This window comes from Neolamprologus multifasciatus, chromosome 16 (assembly GCF_963576455.1).
Source record: "Neolamprologus multifasciatus chromosome 16, fNeoMul1.2, whole genome shotgun sequence".
NCBI lineage: Eukaryota > Metazoa > Chordata > Actinopteri > Cichliformes > Cichlidae > Neolamprologus > Neolamprologus multifasciatus.
The window spans coordinates 19,806,168-19,822,591 of record NC_140454.1 but is presented as its reverse complement, the minus strand read 5'-3'; the positions used below and the strand labels follow the sequence as shown (position 1 = coordinate 19,822,591).

At 37.9% G+C, this 16,424-nt stretch overlaps 3 protein-coding genes across 8 annotated transcripts; 2 read left to right on the top strand and 1 right to left on the bottom strand.

Annotated features, from left to right (window-relative positions):
- Positions 1 to 84: 84 nt before the first annotated feature.
- On the top strand, positions 85 to 10,741 carry nostrin (nitric oxide synthase trafficking). Of its 4 annotated transcripts, XM_085134624.1 has the most exons (16): positions 85 to 1,725; positions 1,815 to 1,900; positions 2,007 to 2,090; positions 2,288 to 2,350; positions 2,429 to 2,510; positions 2,592 to 2,662; positions 3,370 to 3,469; positions 3,587 to 3,712; positions 4,631 to 4,729; positions 4,823 to 4,948; positions 5,408 to 5,516; positions 5,602 to 5,690; positions 5,817 to 5,942; positions 6,930 to 7,188; positions 7,287 to 7,379; positions 7,471 to 10,741. In XM_085134624.1, the coding sequence occupies exons 1-16, from the start codon at positions 1,630 to 1,632 to the stop codon at positions 7,605 to 7,607; spliced, it is 1,746 nt and encodes a 581-aa protein (XP_084990750.1). In that variant the 5' UTR covers positions 85 to 1,629; the 3' UTR covers positions 7,608 to 10,741. The 4 variants fall into 4 exon arrangements, with proteins under 4 accessions (XP_084990750.1, XP_084990749.1, XP_084990748.1 ...); XM_085134623.1 differs by lacking the exon at positions 3,370 to 3,469 and having other exon boundaries at positions 2,592 to 2,654; positions 7,284 to 7,379; XM_085134622.1 differs by lacking the exon at positions 3,370 to 3,469 and having other exon boundaries at positions 85 to 2,090; positions 2,592 to 2,654.
- On the bottom strand, positions 8,240 to 12,706 carry spc25 (SPC25 component of NDC80 kinetochore complex). Of its 2 annotated transcripts, none has more exons than XM_085134634.1 (7): positions 12,588 to 12,706; positions 10,670 to 10,837; positions 10,216 to 10,281; positions 9,889 to 10,035; positions 9,698 to 9,786; positions 8,870 to 8,968; positions 8,240 to 8,579 (listed from the first exon to the last, which is right to left on the bottom strand). In XM_085134634.1, the coding sequence occupies exons 2-7, from the start codon at positions 10,818 to 10,820 to the stop codon at positions 8,487 to 8,489; spliced, it is 645 nt and encodes a 214-aa protein (XP_084990760.1). In that variant the 5' UTR covers positions 10,821 to 10,837; positions 12,588 to 12,706; the 3' UTR covers positions 8,240 to 8,486. The 2 variants fall into 2 exon arrangements, with proteins under 2 accessions (XP_084990760.1, XP_084990758.1); XM_085134632.1 differs by having other exon boundaries at positions 9,661 to 9,786; positions 12,588 to 12,705.
- LOC146500727 (glucose-6-phosphatase 2-like) lies at positions 12,067 to 15,404 on the top strand. Of its 2 annotated transcripts, XM_085134630.1 has the most exons (6): positions 12,067 to 12,488; positions 13,596 to 13,664; positions 13,743 to 13,852; positions 13,928 to 14,039; positions 14,113 to 14,234; positions 14,325 to 15,402. In XM_085134630.1, exons 2-6 carry the CDS (start codon positions 13,615 to 13,617, stop codon positions 14,837 to 14,839), a joined length of 909 nt encoding a protein of 302 aa, XP_084990756.1. In that variant the 5' UTR covers positions 12,067 to 12,488; positions 13,596 to 13,614; the 3' UTR covers positions 14,840 to 15,402. The 2 variants fall into 2 exon arrangements, with proteins under 2 accessions (XP_084990756.1, XP_084990755.1); XM_085134629.1 differs by lacking the exon at positions 12,067 to 12,488 and having other exon boundaries at positions 12,786 to 13,664; positions 14,325 to 15,404.
- The last annotated feature ends 1,020 nt before the right edge of the window (positions 15,405 to 16,424 follow it).

Sequence of the window (16,424 nt, the reverse complement as noted above, 5' to 3'; positions counted from 1 at the left end):
TGTTAGCCTCAGTAACACATAGACAGCATTCAACCTCCTCCCATTGCTTCTCTGTGCACGGTTGCTAAATACCTCAAATTTATACTATACTGTAGATCTGCTGGAGCATTAGGGTGAGGTTAGGAACTCAAATGCTGGACACAGAGGTTGACAAGGTCAACACAACAACAAAAATATTGATTGGGATTCTCAGAAGAAGATATTACACATTGAAATGTTACTTTTGAATAAATATTTTAAGGATATAAGTTATTAAGTAGTTACAAAAAGGTAAGAACAAAATTGAAATGTAAAAAAAAACCAAAACAGAAGCACAAGAAACAAACATATGGAGCACATATATATTATCTTATGAGGTAAAGAAAAGCCTCTGTGGACACATACAGGACATACAGACCCACCAATAAATGGGGCAGACAATCACAAAATAGGTAGTAGTATTTAAGTAAAGTTTATTTACAGAGTCCTTTTCACAGACACAAAGTGGTTTTCAACACAAAAAGTAAAAACTAGGAAATGGGAAAAGAAAAGCAGTAAGCAAAACCAAAAGAAAACAAGAGAAAGCTAGCATTCATGGTAAATCAGATAGTAACTGAAAGACAAATAAGTAATACCTGGCCTTGAAGAATACCAAGAAGCAGGATAACAGAGGTGGAGGAAACCAGAAAGGAATAAAAAGAGAAGCACAGCCAAACAAACCCATTTAACACAAAATATAGAGTGAAAAAATCCAGGGCAAGGACAAAATCTAATACCCCAGAATCCTAATAATTAAAAATAATGCAGTCTAAATAGGTTTTACATTAAACAACTAATACTCCATTAGCAATTTCAAAGTCAAATTAAACTTTATTGTCATCTCTGTTATATACAGTACAGTATATAGAGAGACCAGACGACGAGGCTCCAGTTCCATTCAGTGCAAAAGACAATAAATATAAGAAGAGAAATAAATATACAGTTCAAGACTAAGGTAATAGGATCAATAACAATTTACAATTTGAATGATTTAAAGTGTCCAGTGTAGCAGCTAGTAATCATGAGCAGGCTAGACAACTGATGGGTCTGACTTGGCTCAGTTCAGTTTTGTGGGATGCCAGCTGGTTGTGTGTTTGGATCACTTATGCAGGCCAAACTTACCAGATTTAATTGATTGTTCAACATTCAAAGGAAGATATGTTTCATACCAAGTAGCCAAATAAAGTAGAACCTGCTAATTACTAACGTTTTAAACTGTTATTACCAAATAGACATGAAATAAAACCACGCAAGTCCTTATAGAATAATTATTACCAAAACATCACAACCTAACAACCTAAAAGTATTAACTTTACTTACTTTCTTTAACTTTCTCTAAAGCGTTTTTTTTAGGAAACTCAGCTGGTTTAATTAGCTTGAACATTATATAAAGTAGTTCTATTTGGTCGTATCCTTTTATTTATTTATGTTTGCTAAAAGCGTGGACAGACCTTTTTGTGGTGTTTATATATTCCCCCGTCCTGAATCGGTTGCACATAAACCTGCTGCCTTCCAGCTTGAGTTTAAGCTTGCAGCTTCTTTCGTTTTTTTTTCACCCCTCTCATTGGAATTTTCCTTTGGCGCAATGCATAAAGCTCAGGTGGTTTGCGCATGAGTAACTTTGGGAGGAGGGTGGTCAAAGTTCCAGGTACAAAGTCAACAAACAGCCACAGTCTTAAGATGAAGGAACCTACCACCACCTGTTCTGTGAGTATATATTTTTGACTGATCGCACAACTTCCACATTCAAATCAAATGTTTCAGGCACTCACGGTGTATTATTTATCACTTTTCAGTATCACCAGCTCTATCAAAATGCGAAACAATATTCAAAAAATGGGGAATACTTCTGCAAGAGCTCATGTCCGTTTTTCCAGCAAAGGTACACTGACTGTGGTTAGAAAACACTTGAGTCACTTCAGGAGTTACTGTTTGACCCAGTTTTTTTTTCTTCTTCTTCCTTGCTGCAATCTTTTTCCTGTTCCTAGGGCAGAGTTGGAGCTTACTTACTCCAAAGGCCTACAAAAACTCGCGGGCAAACTCATCAGGGCCTCCAAAGGAATGTCAAACAAGTAAGGGTGACGCTGTCTTTTGTCAGTTTTGTGTTTAACATGACCTCTTCCTGGGACTGATTGCTATGCGCCGTACAGGAATAATAGTGTGATGAGCAAAAACATGCAGCCACCAAGTTAGATGTGATCAAAACACAGGCAGGTGTCAGGCTAATTAGCCCACAGCTCTAACCTTTTCATGTTGGCTCCCCACTCAGTTCCACCCACAGTGCCTGGTGTCATGTGTCAGATGAGATGTACTCAAGAGCAGACGCCCACAGGTATGATTGATGATCGAATGATTAAACAAATGTTATCTTGAGCTGGAGTTTAAATGCAGATTTATGTCTTCATTTCAGATCAGTAGGAAATGCATTTCAGCAGGAAGCAATTGTGGAAATACGACAAGTCTTAGACGAGCATAATAAGAGGAAGAGGCCTGTATGTAATTCAGTCTTTCCTTTTATCAAAATCTCTCTGCTACAGTTTCCAGTGATAGCACAATATGCCACTCTTTTCTAGCTTGACAGTGCCATTGAAAGAACCGGAAAGCTTGTTACTGCTAACTGGAGTGAGCAACTGAAGGTAAGGGCGTGTTGTAAACATATACAGGGACAGAAATTGGCTTTGGTGGAGCTGCTGAATCATAAATCCATAAAATGACTGTATCGCCAAAAATATGTTGGCCTGTACAGTCAGAGAATTGCTATACTGTGGATACCTGCAAGAATGCATTAGAATGTATGCAGAACTCACAGGTCTGATATAAGCTTTAATAATATATTTGTTTGAACAGTTGCATGCCATTAAAAGGAGGGTCATGCTGAGGAATTATGATACTTTACGATTTGGTTTGATGGCACATTATAAAGTCTGGAATTGTGACCAGCCATAACCGTTCCTCCTTTCAAAATGGGTAGATTTATCATTAGTCACTGTGATGTTTGGCCTTATGAACCATGCATAAAATGACTCTGTTGTGACCGTTTCCAGGAACTGTTTGGCTGCAATGCAAATCTGATATAAAGCTTTTTTTTTTAACACGTGATGCATTCGTTGAAAATGTTTTGAAAAATAATAAAATAAAATAATAAAGTGTTTTTGTAGCTATGAGTGTAAAATTTCATATCTACAAAAATAAACTCACAAGAAGCCAAGATAAATGATTTATCTTTCAAATTCAGTCTGTCCCTTTTGACACACAGCATCACAAAGTAGTTGTAGCACAAAGTTCATAATAATATATTCATATAATATATTCATTTGATTGATTTCATTTGATTTCTTCTTCTAAAACTAGATCAACAAAGAAATTAATTGGACTAACAAGAGAACACGAGGCTCTGTTCAACTTTGTTGAAAACAACAAACACATCTCCACTGAGAAAGAAAAACAGAAGGTACAGAATGTGTCATACTGTTTTCATCACTGCAGTCTTTTTCACCACGGGGGGGATACTTACTGGAAAGCACTGTCAGCATGGTTGCTAAAGTTTTCTCTCTGTTCTTGACTCCAGATGCTTAACAGGCTGACTAAGTCAGCAGAGATGCAGGCGCGGGTGGATGAGGAGTACTTTAATATCAACATGGAGGGTCATCAGATGAGACTCAAGTGGGAAAACACATTGAAAAACTGCTACCAGGTGGAGAAAATAGTTTCCTACTTATCATTTTGTGGGCATTTAGCTGTTCCTCTTATTAAGAGTGGCTCTTTATGAGATAACGGGGCTCAGTGACGTAGTCAAGAGTTTTTCATTAGTGTGAAAGATTTCACTTCTGATTGGTTCCAGAAAACTCTGAAAGCACAGCTTATCTCCCAGGACAGTATGTTCTGTATTTTGAGCACAAAACCAGACATGAATCCAGTTGAGAACCTCTGGGAAATTGTGTATTGATGCCTAAATGCTGGGATCTCCCAGGACAGTATGTTCTGTATTTTGAGCACAAAAACCAGACGTGAATCCAGTTGAGAACCTCTGGGAAATTGTGTATTGATGCCTAAATGCTGGGGATCTTCCAGGACACCATCCACAGACTCATCAGAATGAGGTCATAAGCATTACTGAGCCACATTGTGACTCCGGTTGGATCGGCCTGTAACATCAGGTTTTAACTTTGCCAGTTGGTGTAATCTTCAAGGATGGTTGATGATTATGAGTTCTACTAACCGTGGTTATGTCATTTTGTTCTCAATGAATTATGCAACATACATTTCAGTAGCGATTTTTTTAGCTTACATTTCTTTCATCAAAATCCACTCTGTGCAGCAGTAGACATTGCATGTATTTTCAGAGATTCCCACATTTATTTAGTGTACACGTTGTTTAATAAGGACACAGTACCAGAACTTGGGGCTGCTGGCTTAAGCCTGTGATCTTTCTTTTACTCTGCACATGGTCTTTCCACACATTATGACCTGAATCACTTGGTGCATTTATTGAATTTATGGGTTAGATGGCAATCATCTAACTCAAGGGCATATATTTGTTGTTATGTGCTCCATGGTTTAAATGGCCAGGAGATGATCTAAACAAGGACTTTCTCACTTTCTGCTCTTTCAGATCATACAGGAGCTGGAGAAGCAACGGATTGAACTTCTAGGCAACATCCTAAAAAGATATAACCTCCAAATGTACAGCTTTGGACAGACCCTCAAACATGTGAGACATCCTGACCACCATCGTCCAGTACACGTTGAATCACTGGTATATTAAGGATATTATATCACCTATGCATACTTGTGCTACTTCTAGGGCCAAACACAGATAGAACAGGCAGTCCAAAGGGTGGACACTGATAAAGACATACAAGCCCTGGTAGAAGAGAACAGAAACACCACTGAAGATCACAAAGCCGAGTTTTTGATGGCTGATTATTTCGTAAGTCTTTGGTGTCTGCTGTTGCATTTCAAACCGAGGTATTTTTTTCTGCAGGCGGTCATCTCTGCAGGGGGCATCTTTTTATGTTAGTGTGTGCGTGCTGCATATAAAAAAGTTACTGGTAGGGCCTGACAGAAATCCTGTACCGTGATCTACTCTATATTTAATGTTACATAAATATAGCTATACATATATACAACATATACGTTTTTTTAAAGATGTGGCTTCTATGGAAATATGATTGGTAACCTCAATGAGATTTTTCTGATTTAATAAAATGTAGTACATGTCCCTGTATAAGGACATGTACGATTGGGGTGCAACATGCAGCATGTCTGAAAAGTTTTCAGGACGAATTCAAAGTTAACATGCTACTTTTAATCCCTGTAGATTTAACCATCGATGGTAGAGTTTAAAACATGTTTCTGATTTAATAAGTGACCAGGTATCTATGCTCAGGAGGAAGACAGCAAATCATTCATGGGCAAAGACAGAAGAAGAGAGGCAATCAAGCTTAAACTTCAGCGCCTCGACGAGAATATTACGAAAACAAAGAAAGACTGTGAAGGCAAGCTGTGTTATGCAACTTTTAAAATAACAGGTAAAATCATTTGCTGTTTTTCTGTCATTCTAATTCTTACAATGTGTCGCAGGAATTGAAAAACTTATGAAAACATACTCTGAAAATCCATCTTTTTCCAACCAAAAGAACCTTGAGGAAACCGAGCAGCAGCTTGATGAGGTAAATAGTGGACAGTAATGCCAGAGTGGATGTGGATTTATGCTGCTGTGTGCTGTTTGATGTTTTCTTCAAACAGACCATGAATCCAGGGTTCCCAATTGCTCACTAATGTCAACTCATGTATAGAATACTCTAAAACTGGATCTCCTGGAGGCTACTCATTACAAACTCTCTACATCGCTGTCTAAATTAGAAGGGAAACCAAAGTCCCATCACCGGTTCAGCAACAGTATTCTGAAATGGAAGGACAAGGTAAGACTTCCATTATGAAGCCGCCTTTTGTTGGCACAGAGGATTTGTAACTAAAATGTGACTGGACTGAATCCTCAGCTTAATAGGAACAGACTTGATAGGGGGTTAACTTTAATCTCTTACTCTGCATACCCATACCAGTAACATATTTAAAGCAGATTAACTGGAACTATAGTGGAATATTGGTTTTACTGGACAGATGGTGCAAGTAAGAAACAGGATCTTTTTGATTTTCCCAGAAATAAAAGCACAGTGTGCACAAGATTCTTCCCAGTATCTGCTACCTTGCATCTTCAGTACTCCATCACTCTTCCTGTCATTCACACACATGTATTCTGTTTTGCTTCTACTGGCTTTCATTCCTCTCCTTCAATACTTCCACCTGCTAGCTTGTTGATTACAGTTATTTTACACTTATTTTTAGCATCAACTGGTGAATCAGACTGCTGGGGCAACAGGCCTGTCGTAGCTGGTAGTTTGGTATCAATCATCATCAATAAATATACTTATGTTTGGTTCACATGTAGAGGCAAAATGTTTTTACTTGAGATAAAATAGTTGCCTATTTTTTTCTGAATGAACAAGATTATTTTTATTCTATATTATTAGGGATCCTGTCCTTTCCTGTATCCTGTCCTTTCCTGTATCTCGTGAGTCAACAGCATAAATACATTTCTGATGAATCATCTTACATTCAAAATCGGCTCATAACATTACCACCTGCAGTACATAAAGACACAAACTGTCTTGATGCAAAGCAAATTACACTAAATTGGTAGGTAGGACAGTTTGCTTGCAGGAAAATGAGCAAATGAGAACTTCTCTTGTTATTTCAATTTATCTTATTAAATTGGAAAAACACCAGAAATAAAAAGACTGGAATATCAAAAAGGCGAATTTTTATTTTATATTACATCATTGTACAGTTCTGTGTTTACGCTTCTGTAAAGACAAATGCTGTAGTTGAAACCCTTTCTTCTGTTCAAGGACTGTGAACATAGTCTAGTTCAGCTGGCTCGTCCAGTCAGACTCAGGAGGACACCCTTCAGATCCCGGCAGTCACTGAGAGCTTCCATCATTTACAAAGGACCACCTCTGTTTGTGGCACAGCAGTCTGTGGATCCTTCAAAAAATGCCACTGACCAGGTCAGTTCTGCAAGCACAACACAGGAAAATCAAACTGCAGAGAATGGCAGCACTGTTAATGAAGTCTTGGAGCCTCACGCGGAAGAGGACAAAGGACAAGGTAATTCATTTACAGAGCACAGATACAACTGTTTGTTTAAAATTACAACATCTGGAAATTCAGGAAATTAAAGCACTAAAACCAATTATTTTTAGCAGATAAAACAACCCCAGAGTTGTGCAGTATAGGAAAATGCAAGGCCATTTACAACTTCACCCCTGAGCACGACGATGAACTGGCTCTGAACGAAGGTAAGTGACACTAAACTGCAGTTTACTAAAAACGTCTGCGTTTCTTAAAAGCAAAGATTTAAAGTTTAACTGAAAAAATCATGTTTCACAGGAGATTTACTAGACATTTATTCCAAGGAAGAAAACGGCTGGTGGTTTGGCATGCTGAACAGGCAGACGGGCCATTTCCCATCAACCTATGTTGAAGAGCTACCTCGGTTAAGCAGCATTAAATCATCTGATGCCTGACCGACCCTGAATCAAATTCTAACCACAGCGATGCCACACATTCATTAGAAACTTAGTCTGAAAGGAACAATATCTGTGTATGCACTGATTTTAATTTGGTTAATTATTCAACATTTGTCACATTCAGTTCTTGTATATTTATGAAGTGAGATGTACATTCAGCATCTTAACACTGCCCCCTGGGTATTTTGTAATGCTCCTAGGATTAAAGTTGAACATAACACTAATATCAAATAACAAGTTTTTTCATAATTTATATTACACTCGATACAAGGTCGACTAACACGAGGCTTTAATAAAGAAGTGCTTTATTACACCATTGATGTCTGTAGCACGTGTAAAAAAGAGATTTGTAACAAACAAATAAAATAAAACTGTTTACATCAATGTTTAAGTGGTCAGTTCCTTATTATTCAGGATTAAAAGGTAAGCAGTTGTCCAAATGTCCATTCACTCGCTGGGCCCACATCCTCATTTTAGGTTTGACAGCGTTATCGTAGATAAAGGTGAACGGCTTGGACATTCATTGAGCTGCGGTTTGAGCAAGGCCTCGAAGGGGACTGGCGTGGTCCCGCTCCTGAAATTCATATACTTATCTCCAACAAGAACTCGTCTGAAATGATGCCAAAAAAGAAACTTAATCTTTTTAATAAGAAGAATTCACACTTGTTAGCTACTGAGTACAAAAGAGTATTTGAAATTCAAATCTAAGAGTCCTGAAGTTGACTTTTTATTTAAAGATTTGTAATCCTCCACTGATTACTCCATTGAATCCACCGTGCTTTCTTTAGTCCAAATTGCAGGGAGAATGTCACTGCGTGCTTTTCATCCTTCCCTGCATTCAATTTTAGCGACGCGTCTGAGAGATAAACTCCTTCCTCACATTTGCCAGGAATGCTGGTAAATTATTGGTCTCCTGAAGTCGCTTTTCCAAGGCTGGCAAACACTCGAGCACGGGGTCACTGGAGACAACTGTAAAATAGAAAAGAAAAAAAACAAACCAATGACTGATTACAGTAGATGCAATCAAAGAGTGAGCCAACATATATCAGGTTAAGTGTTCCAATGTTTCTCTCCGGTCTTATTTGAACCAATTTTACAAAGACATTAAATATCAGTGTGTTTTTTGGTCTTCCTATAGCTTTTTAAATAATAATAAAAATCTCATATCTATATTTGTGAATCTGTTTGAAATTAATACACAGAAATACTATTACATTACACAGGGCTGTGAAAAAAAAAAGTAGAGGTATTTAACTTACTCTGGTATGATCCGCTTTCATTAATCCCCATCGTGATGACATAGGCGCTGTCTGGATCAGAGGGGTTGATGTTTCGGAAAACAAACTGCAACTTTTCACCTTTAAAAGTTCAAAACAAAGTTCTTGAGTCGTATCAGAAGCGGCGTGTGTCACAAGTTGAAATCGCAACAACCAGCTGACCATCATTAAGTTGCACAACACTTTTTCAGTAACAGTACACGTGTCCAGAGTTTCTTCACGATCTGATTATATTCACTCTGAGCTGTGCATGTCTTTATTGTTAATGATGATACATACAAGCATAAATATCAATCAGTTCACCATGGTAACAGGAATATGCAGAGCAGAGCCTTCATTTTAATCCACCGAAGGTAAAAATATTACTTTATGATTATAGTCTTTCTATTCAGTGCATTCAACTCAACCAATTAACAATTAAGCAGGAGTTTGTAGGTCAGAATTACTCTAGTTTGGATATGTGCATGCAGACAGCTTCAGAAACATGATGAATGTGGTTCCACTGTTTTAACTAGTACTCATGTACTGAGTATTTATTCCATTCCAACACAAAAAATCTAAATAATTATAATAATATTGATTTGTCACTTCTGAATAGCTAGAGCTTTTATCCTTATGGTTGTTTTATTTTAGAAAGTATCATAACCATATCAGTCATGATCAGTCTAAAAGGAACAGCAAGACCAAAACCTCTTGCACAAAAATCTGTTACAGATAACATAAACAAGAGTCGACAAACATATGTGTATCAAAAATGCATGGTTTTTGCATACCTTTAACCAGCTGTGTTTTGCCGAGGATTGTTCGTACCTCCAACCCCAGATGATCCTGAAAGACGAGTCTGGCTTTTTGGAGATTCTTCAGTCGGTCTTTGTTTGCTTTGTATTGAGATTCAATCACTGAAATGTAGGCAGAAAAAATAAGTGTACCATACAATACAGTCACAGTTTAATATTTAATTTATACGTTATAGCATCAGCGTCACAATCACACAATCTTACGTTCTTTTCTCTTGGTTTGTTCTTCTTTAAGCTTCTCAATCTTCTGGATAATGTCCTCTTTCTGCATATCCTTCTCCTGAATCTCAGATATCACTTCAGATATTGCTTGTCGTTTCTCTTTTAAAGCCACTTTTTTCCGTTCGAGGTCTACGAGGCAAACATTGTGTCAGTACTCAAGTTGTGTCAGTACAACTAAGTCCAGAGATAAAGTAAAGATGCGGAAGCAGCATTACAAACCACCATTTTCACATGTACACTTGAACTCAGCAGTATGACCTACATTTAAGGTACATGCTAATACTGTGTGCCTAATTTACTGAAACTCACCTTTTTTGAATGTCTGTATTGTTTCAAACAATATGTCATCATCCTTACACTTCTTTAAACACGTATCTGCAACAGAAAACATTTATTATCAGCCATATCTGACAACTCTAATCAAGTAAGAAAATATGTATAATGTTGTAATCCACTGTGCTGGACGATACTCAGACTGTCTTAAAACACTCCAAAAACACAACTTTGGACCTAGTTGTTATTAAACCTGTAAGACTAAATGTTACTCATAATTAATATTCTCTTTCTTTGACATGTTTGCCTTTATTGGATAGTGAAGCAGTGAAGATAGGAAAGTGAGGAAAAAAAAGGGGACAAAAGACTAAAACTAAAAAGTCCATGTGCAATTTCTTTTCTATTGAAATAAAGGATAATAATAATGAAAAAAGCTGAACAGGGTAGCATTCATGACAGATGTTTGTATATGTCATTAAAAATAAATTACCAAGTGCTGACTTCACAAACTGCCTGTGGGATTGGGCCAACTCTGTCGTTGTGTCTATTATGTCTGTGTATGTTTTAAGCTCCTTGTTGTGGATCTCCTCCATTGCACTTGTAAACCTATCGCTCATGTTTGGGTCAGTGATGGACATCATGGTGCTTTGTTATGAATCTGTGGTAAAACACAAACACAAGCACAATTTTCACTGCAGAGCCAGACAACTGTAGTGGTCGGTCAACACTGGCGCAGAACAGAATACAGAAAAAGCTGCTCAGAGTAATTTATTTGTCCAGGATATGAGTGTCACCCACAATCAAACACATTATCACGTAATCATGAAGATGAAATGGTAATAAAAATCTATAAAGAACATTAGAAATAAACAGCAACAAGTAACAAAGTTATGAATAAGACATTAAATTAATTGCGGTTAATTGTTTTTGATTTAGCGCACAAAGCAGTCAAATAAACTTTTAATTACATTTTTTATTTTATTTTAAAGTGACTTAACTATTTTAATGCTGAACGCGCTCTGAATGCTGCTGTTTATTTCTAACATGAAGTCTGTACATTAGAGCTCTGAAACGGATGGAAATGGATGGAAACGAACATTAAGGGTTACTCTGTGTGCTCAGCTCTGACGCTTTCCTGTAGCCTAAAACGAGGATGAGACCTTGCTTTGTGAGCAGATTAAAATGAAATTGATCTAATCGATTGAACAGGTATTTTTGGTATTCTCTGTATTTTTTGCTCTGTTTACAAAGCTGTGTAAACAGCTTCCAGCAAGGTAAAACAGCCTTAGCAGCAGATTAAAAATCAAGTATAAAAACATTTCTTGCATCATGTATGCATGTAAATCACAGAATCTGATGTACAGCTAGTGCTTAACAACTTGCACACATTCCCCCAGCAGAGAATCTACACGGCTTTTAAGACATGCTGTAAATAAAAGAATCTGAGAAAATGTGGCACTTTCGGCCAAAACATTGCTTCGTAATAAACCCCCCAGGCGATTGTGTGTAATCTAGCAGTGTATTCTTAGTAAATTGTTAATTTTATAGTTGTTAGTGCTCTAGTAAACTTTTTTTTCCTTTGGCTTAACCAATGTACAATGACCCAGACGTTATGGAGATAAAAGCAAGATTAAAAAGTACAACAGTACAGAACAGGCTGTGTTGTACTGTGTTGTATTTACATGAATCTTCTAAAAGACATATAGTTATGCACTGTGGCTGTTAGTTCCAGCAAACAATGACACCAAAACATTTCAAAGCATATCAAAGAGTACAGCTGAAACCATGGTCAGTTAAAACAGTTTTAAATGTTTACTGGCATAATTAGTTATTTAATTAGTTCACAATCGACCTGTCGCTAGTAAAAGCTGGCTTTATTATTTAAATAATGGATTGCATTTTATATAGAGCTTTTCGAGACCCTCAAAGCGCTTTACAATTCCACTATTCATTCACTCTCAAATTCACACACCGGTGGAGGCAAGCTACAGTTGTAGCCACAGCTGCCCTGGGGCAGACTGACAGAGGCGAGGCTGCCATATCGCGCCATCGGCCCCTCTGGCCAACACCAGTAGGCGGTAGGTGAAGTGTCTTGCCCAAGGACACAACGACCGAGACTGTCCGAGCCGGGGCTCGAACCGGCAACTTTCCGATTACAAGACGAACTGCCAACTCTTGAGCCACGATCGCCAATCGCCGAACACAACATTATTTATGCATATCGGACAACCGGTGACGTAACAGCTACACCAAAACATACTAACAACGTTAGCATGCCAATGCTAACATTAGCCGGGGGAACATTAGCGGTTAGTTCGTCATCGATTAGCTTGCAAATGAAACCAAAGGATATTTTACAAATGTGGCTTACACTAGTCAGTCCATTAACGTTTCAGTGTAACACTCACATGTTTTGAAGAGAACTCTAGATTTACGCCTTGCTGTTGCGCAGGTCGTTATTTTCAAAAATCCGCGGTCTACGCGTAGGGGGCGGGCACTCAACGGCAAACGGAAATTACGTTTATCATTCATATTATTTCCTCTGCTTTCAAATGAGCTAAAAACTGTTATGTTTTTAAACCGAGAAAACATGGTTTAAAAATATTAAATAACCCACTCCTCTTGCTAAATTTATATTTATAATGATATATATAATGTTTTCAGGATGTTTTTTGCTGAAACGATATCCCACCTTGTGGTCAGTATGTGGAAGTTCAGATGATCCGAAATTCCGTCCAAACTATATAAAACAACATTATACTTTTTTCAGTATTTGTGCTCTGATTAGAATGGGAAGATAGCTGAATGCTAACAGATGTACTCAGTGAACTCTACTGTGCCAGATGCCAGATGGGCTGTGTTTTTCTTTTGCAGCATTATAGGAAGCTCATTTTGTTGCTGCGTTCATTGAGAATGAGAATATTAATGAGGCTGAAAGGATCCAGCAGGTTACGCGGAACTGTCTTTCTTCGTGTGTACAATGGCTAATATTTAACAATTGTAAAAGCAATGTTGTGTGAAAAATCTAATATCTACATGCTCAGGGTGTAAACAGTTTTGTAACATGTCTTAAAATGCTGATCCCTAATGGCAACATTATTTTATGTTGGGTTCAAAGCAAAGATTTTGCAGTTGTTGCCATGGGTTCATTTAATGATTTATGATGCCAGGTTGATATAAAGTTCCTGAGGTAGGAAAGGGCTCAAGGTGCTTTAGCTGGCATTGAAGAAGAAGCTGTTGCAGTTGTGTACATAGATAGGGAAAAACATGGATTTTGTCTACAGCTTTGGTGTGCAGGTTATACAGTACCTGCAGAACAACTACTGGCAATACCATGACTTCATCGATTTTGTGTCAGTAGTGGGTGACCCTCGTAATATTTTCTCTGTTTATTTCCCTCTCTGGTTCCATCTCAGTCACAATGTTGGCACCAAGATGATTTGGGTGGCTGTCATTGGAGACTGGTTCAACCTTATTTTTAAATGGTAAGCCTACTCTTAGGTTAGCATTTGTATCTTTATTTTATGTATTTCTGAACTTTATTCTTATATTTTCTTTTGCAGGATTTTATTTGGGCACCGACCATACTGGTGGGTGCAAGAAACACCCTTCTACCACAATGATTCAAAACCACATTTGGACCAGTTTCATATCACTTGTGAAACAGGGCCAGGTTAGTATGCATGTACGAGTCGGTACTTAAAGCTATTAAAGTGTAGAAAACTTTATTTAATGTTTTTCTGAACAGGCAGTCCATCTGGTCACGCCATGGGCTCATCATGCGTGTGGTATGTGATGATCACTTCTGCTTTAAATTATGCTCGGCCCTCCCGTGCCTCATCTGTACACAGCTTTCAAAGGTGAGAGGTTATATACATCTTTACAATTAAGTTAGTTGTCTTGTCTTTTTTTAAATATGTATTATTCCTACAGGTTTTGTCTTCTGAGGTCCTTTTTGTGGATGACTTTCTGGGTCATTCAGATAAGTGTTTGCATCTCCAGGATTTTTATTGCAACACACTTTCCACATCAAGTTATCCTCGGTGTTTTCACTGGTGTGTTCCACTCTGCTGTCAAAAAAATATCTGATATATCTGTTGTTTTGTTTTAGGACTAAAAACCTTTTTTCTTTTTTTAATGTGTAGGCATGCTGATTGCTGAGGCCTTTGATCACATCCCCTCAGTCTACAATGCAAGCTTGAAAGTTTACCTCCAAACCAACATTTTTCTTTTCTCTTTCGCTGTTTGCTTTTATCTGCTCTTTAAACTGTTGGATATCGATCCCATGTGGTCAGTCAGCAAAGCCAAGAAGTGGTGCGCTAACCCAGACTGGATCCATCTCGACACGGCGCCTTTTGCCGGTCTGGTTAGAAACCTGGGAGCCTTATTTGGTCTGGGCCTGGCAGTGAACTCTGAGATGTTCGTTCAGAGCTGCAAAGGGAAGAACGGCTGCAAAAGTATGTTTAAACTCATGTGCGTGACTGCAACGCTCACATTTCTGCAACTGTACAACTTTATTAAAATGCCCACTCACAATGAGGCTCTGTTTTATATACTGTCGTTCTGTAAAAGTGCTTCAATACCTCTCGGTGTGGTTGCTGTTATTCCTTACTGTGTTAATTTGCTAATCAGAGAGCATGAAGAGAGGAAGCTAGCTTAGACTGTGGAGCAGCTTTCAAGTTTTACAATATTACCCCCAACACTTATTGATCAAGGATATCAGCAAGGTTGAATGGTAGTGTTGGCAAACGAGTGTAAATATGTATGTGTATTATGGCCGTAATCACATGAGGACTGAAACAGTGTATGTTTAAAAAAGTTGCATTTGTGGGTTTGAATAACATGTTTTGAAATTTTCATTTGCTTGATCTGTTGCTTACCTGAGTCCATTCTATGGTGTTTGTTTTATATGTAAATCACAATAACTGTAAAGACTGTTGAATTTCTTATTAAAGAGTTTCTTTGGGACATTATACAACCCTGGAATCATTTGGGAGATGCTTTTGCCTGAAGTGTTTTCCCATTTTTTCCTTATGAATATCCATCCTTTTTAGGGTTTACGTCCGTGTTTAAGAGGTTACACACAAATTAGAGCACAAATGGTTTTTGAAAACTTCATTTTGACAGTTTACACCACAAAAGCCTGAAACAAAATCAGACCTCCAGATTTTATTGTGACCTGTTAGCCCATCAGTTCTGTGTAAAAGTCAATAAAAACAGATAGATAACGAGTAAGATCCCTTACCACTGCAGCTCAGATGAAAGAACAGGTGAAATTCTAGATTGTCAGAAATGACAGTTTATCGATATTTATATTATGTCAGAAATGTCAATTATAAAAGTATCCTTTTTGGTTTTTAAGCACTTTAAATGTATGGACATTCAGCTTGCTCTGCATGCATTGAATAATCTCTTGTAGCTCTCTTCAGGAAAACTTAGATATTAATCAGCCAAAATAAATGAAGCAGAACAGAAGCTCTGATGTAACCAGATTAGGCAGATTAGTTAAACTCCCCAGCAGAACGTATTTCCACATTTTTCTCCACCATCCCGGGTTGCTTAGCATCCAGTGGCACCTGAGGCTGGCTCTGAATTATGTAACTGTCCTAAGTGCGTAGGCTCCTCATTAAGCCCAGCTCGAAGAAACATCTGTGTGCCTGGGTGCTTTATTATCAACTGGTACTGACGGTGCAGCAACAGAGAACCACTCAGCAGCCTGAACTCTGTCCACTCCAGCTCCAGCATAGTTAATATAAATATTTATGAAAACTAATTTGCCTAAGAAAAGAATGTTTTTTAATACAGCTACAATTTAAAGGAGAACTTGCTTTAGGTATAAAGACCTCTGCTCACTATGTTATTGGTTATGTTTAAATATAAAATGAAAAAAAAATTGATTTCAGCACCCATGAGCAAAATATTTCCTCCTTACAGATAAAGTACTCTTTCTGACCTCAAAAGGTCTAAAGGTCCCAATTAAATGGTGGTTAGCGCTGCTGTGTCACAGCAAAAACTGTCCTGGGTTCAAATACGTTTGCCAGATGGGGCCTTCTTTCTAGGTTAGGTTAATTGGCAATGAACTGGCTGTAGGTGGTAATGGTAATCTCTCTGTATTAGCCCTGTAGTAGACCTATAACACATTCACTGTGTGCCCTGCCTTTTGCTCTCTGGGAGCTAGGATGGACTCCATGCTACCGTCACATGAACTAGCTGAGTAGAAGAAAATAGATGCTTAACTATCCATA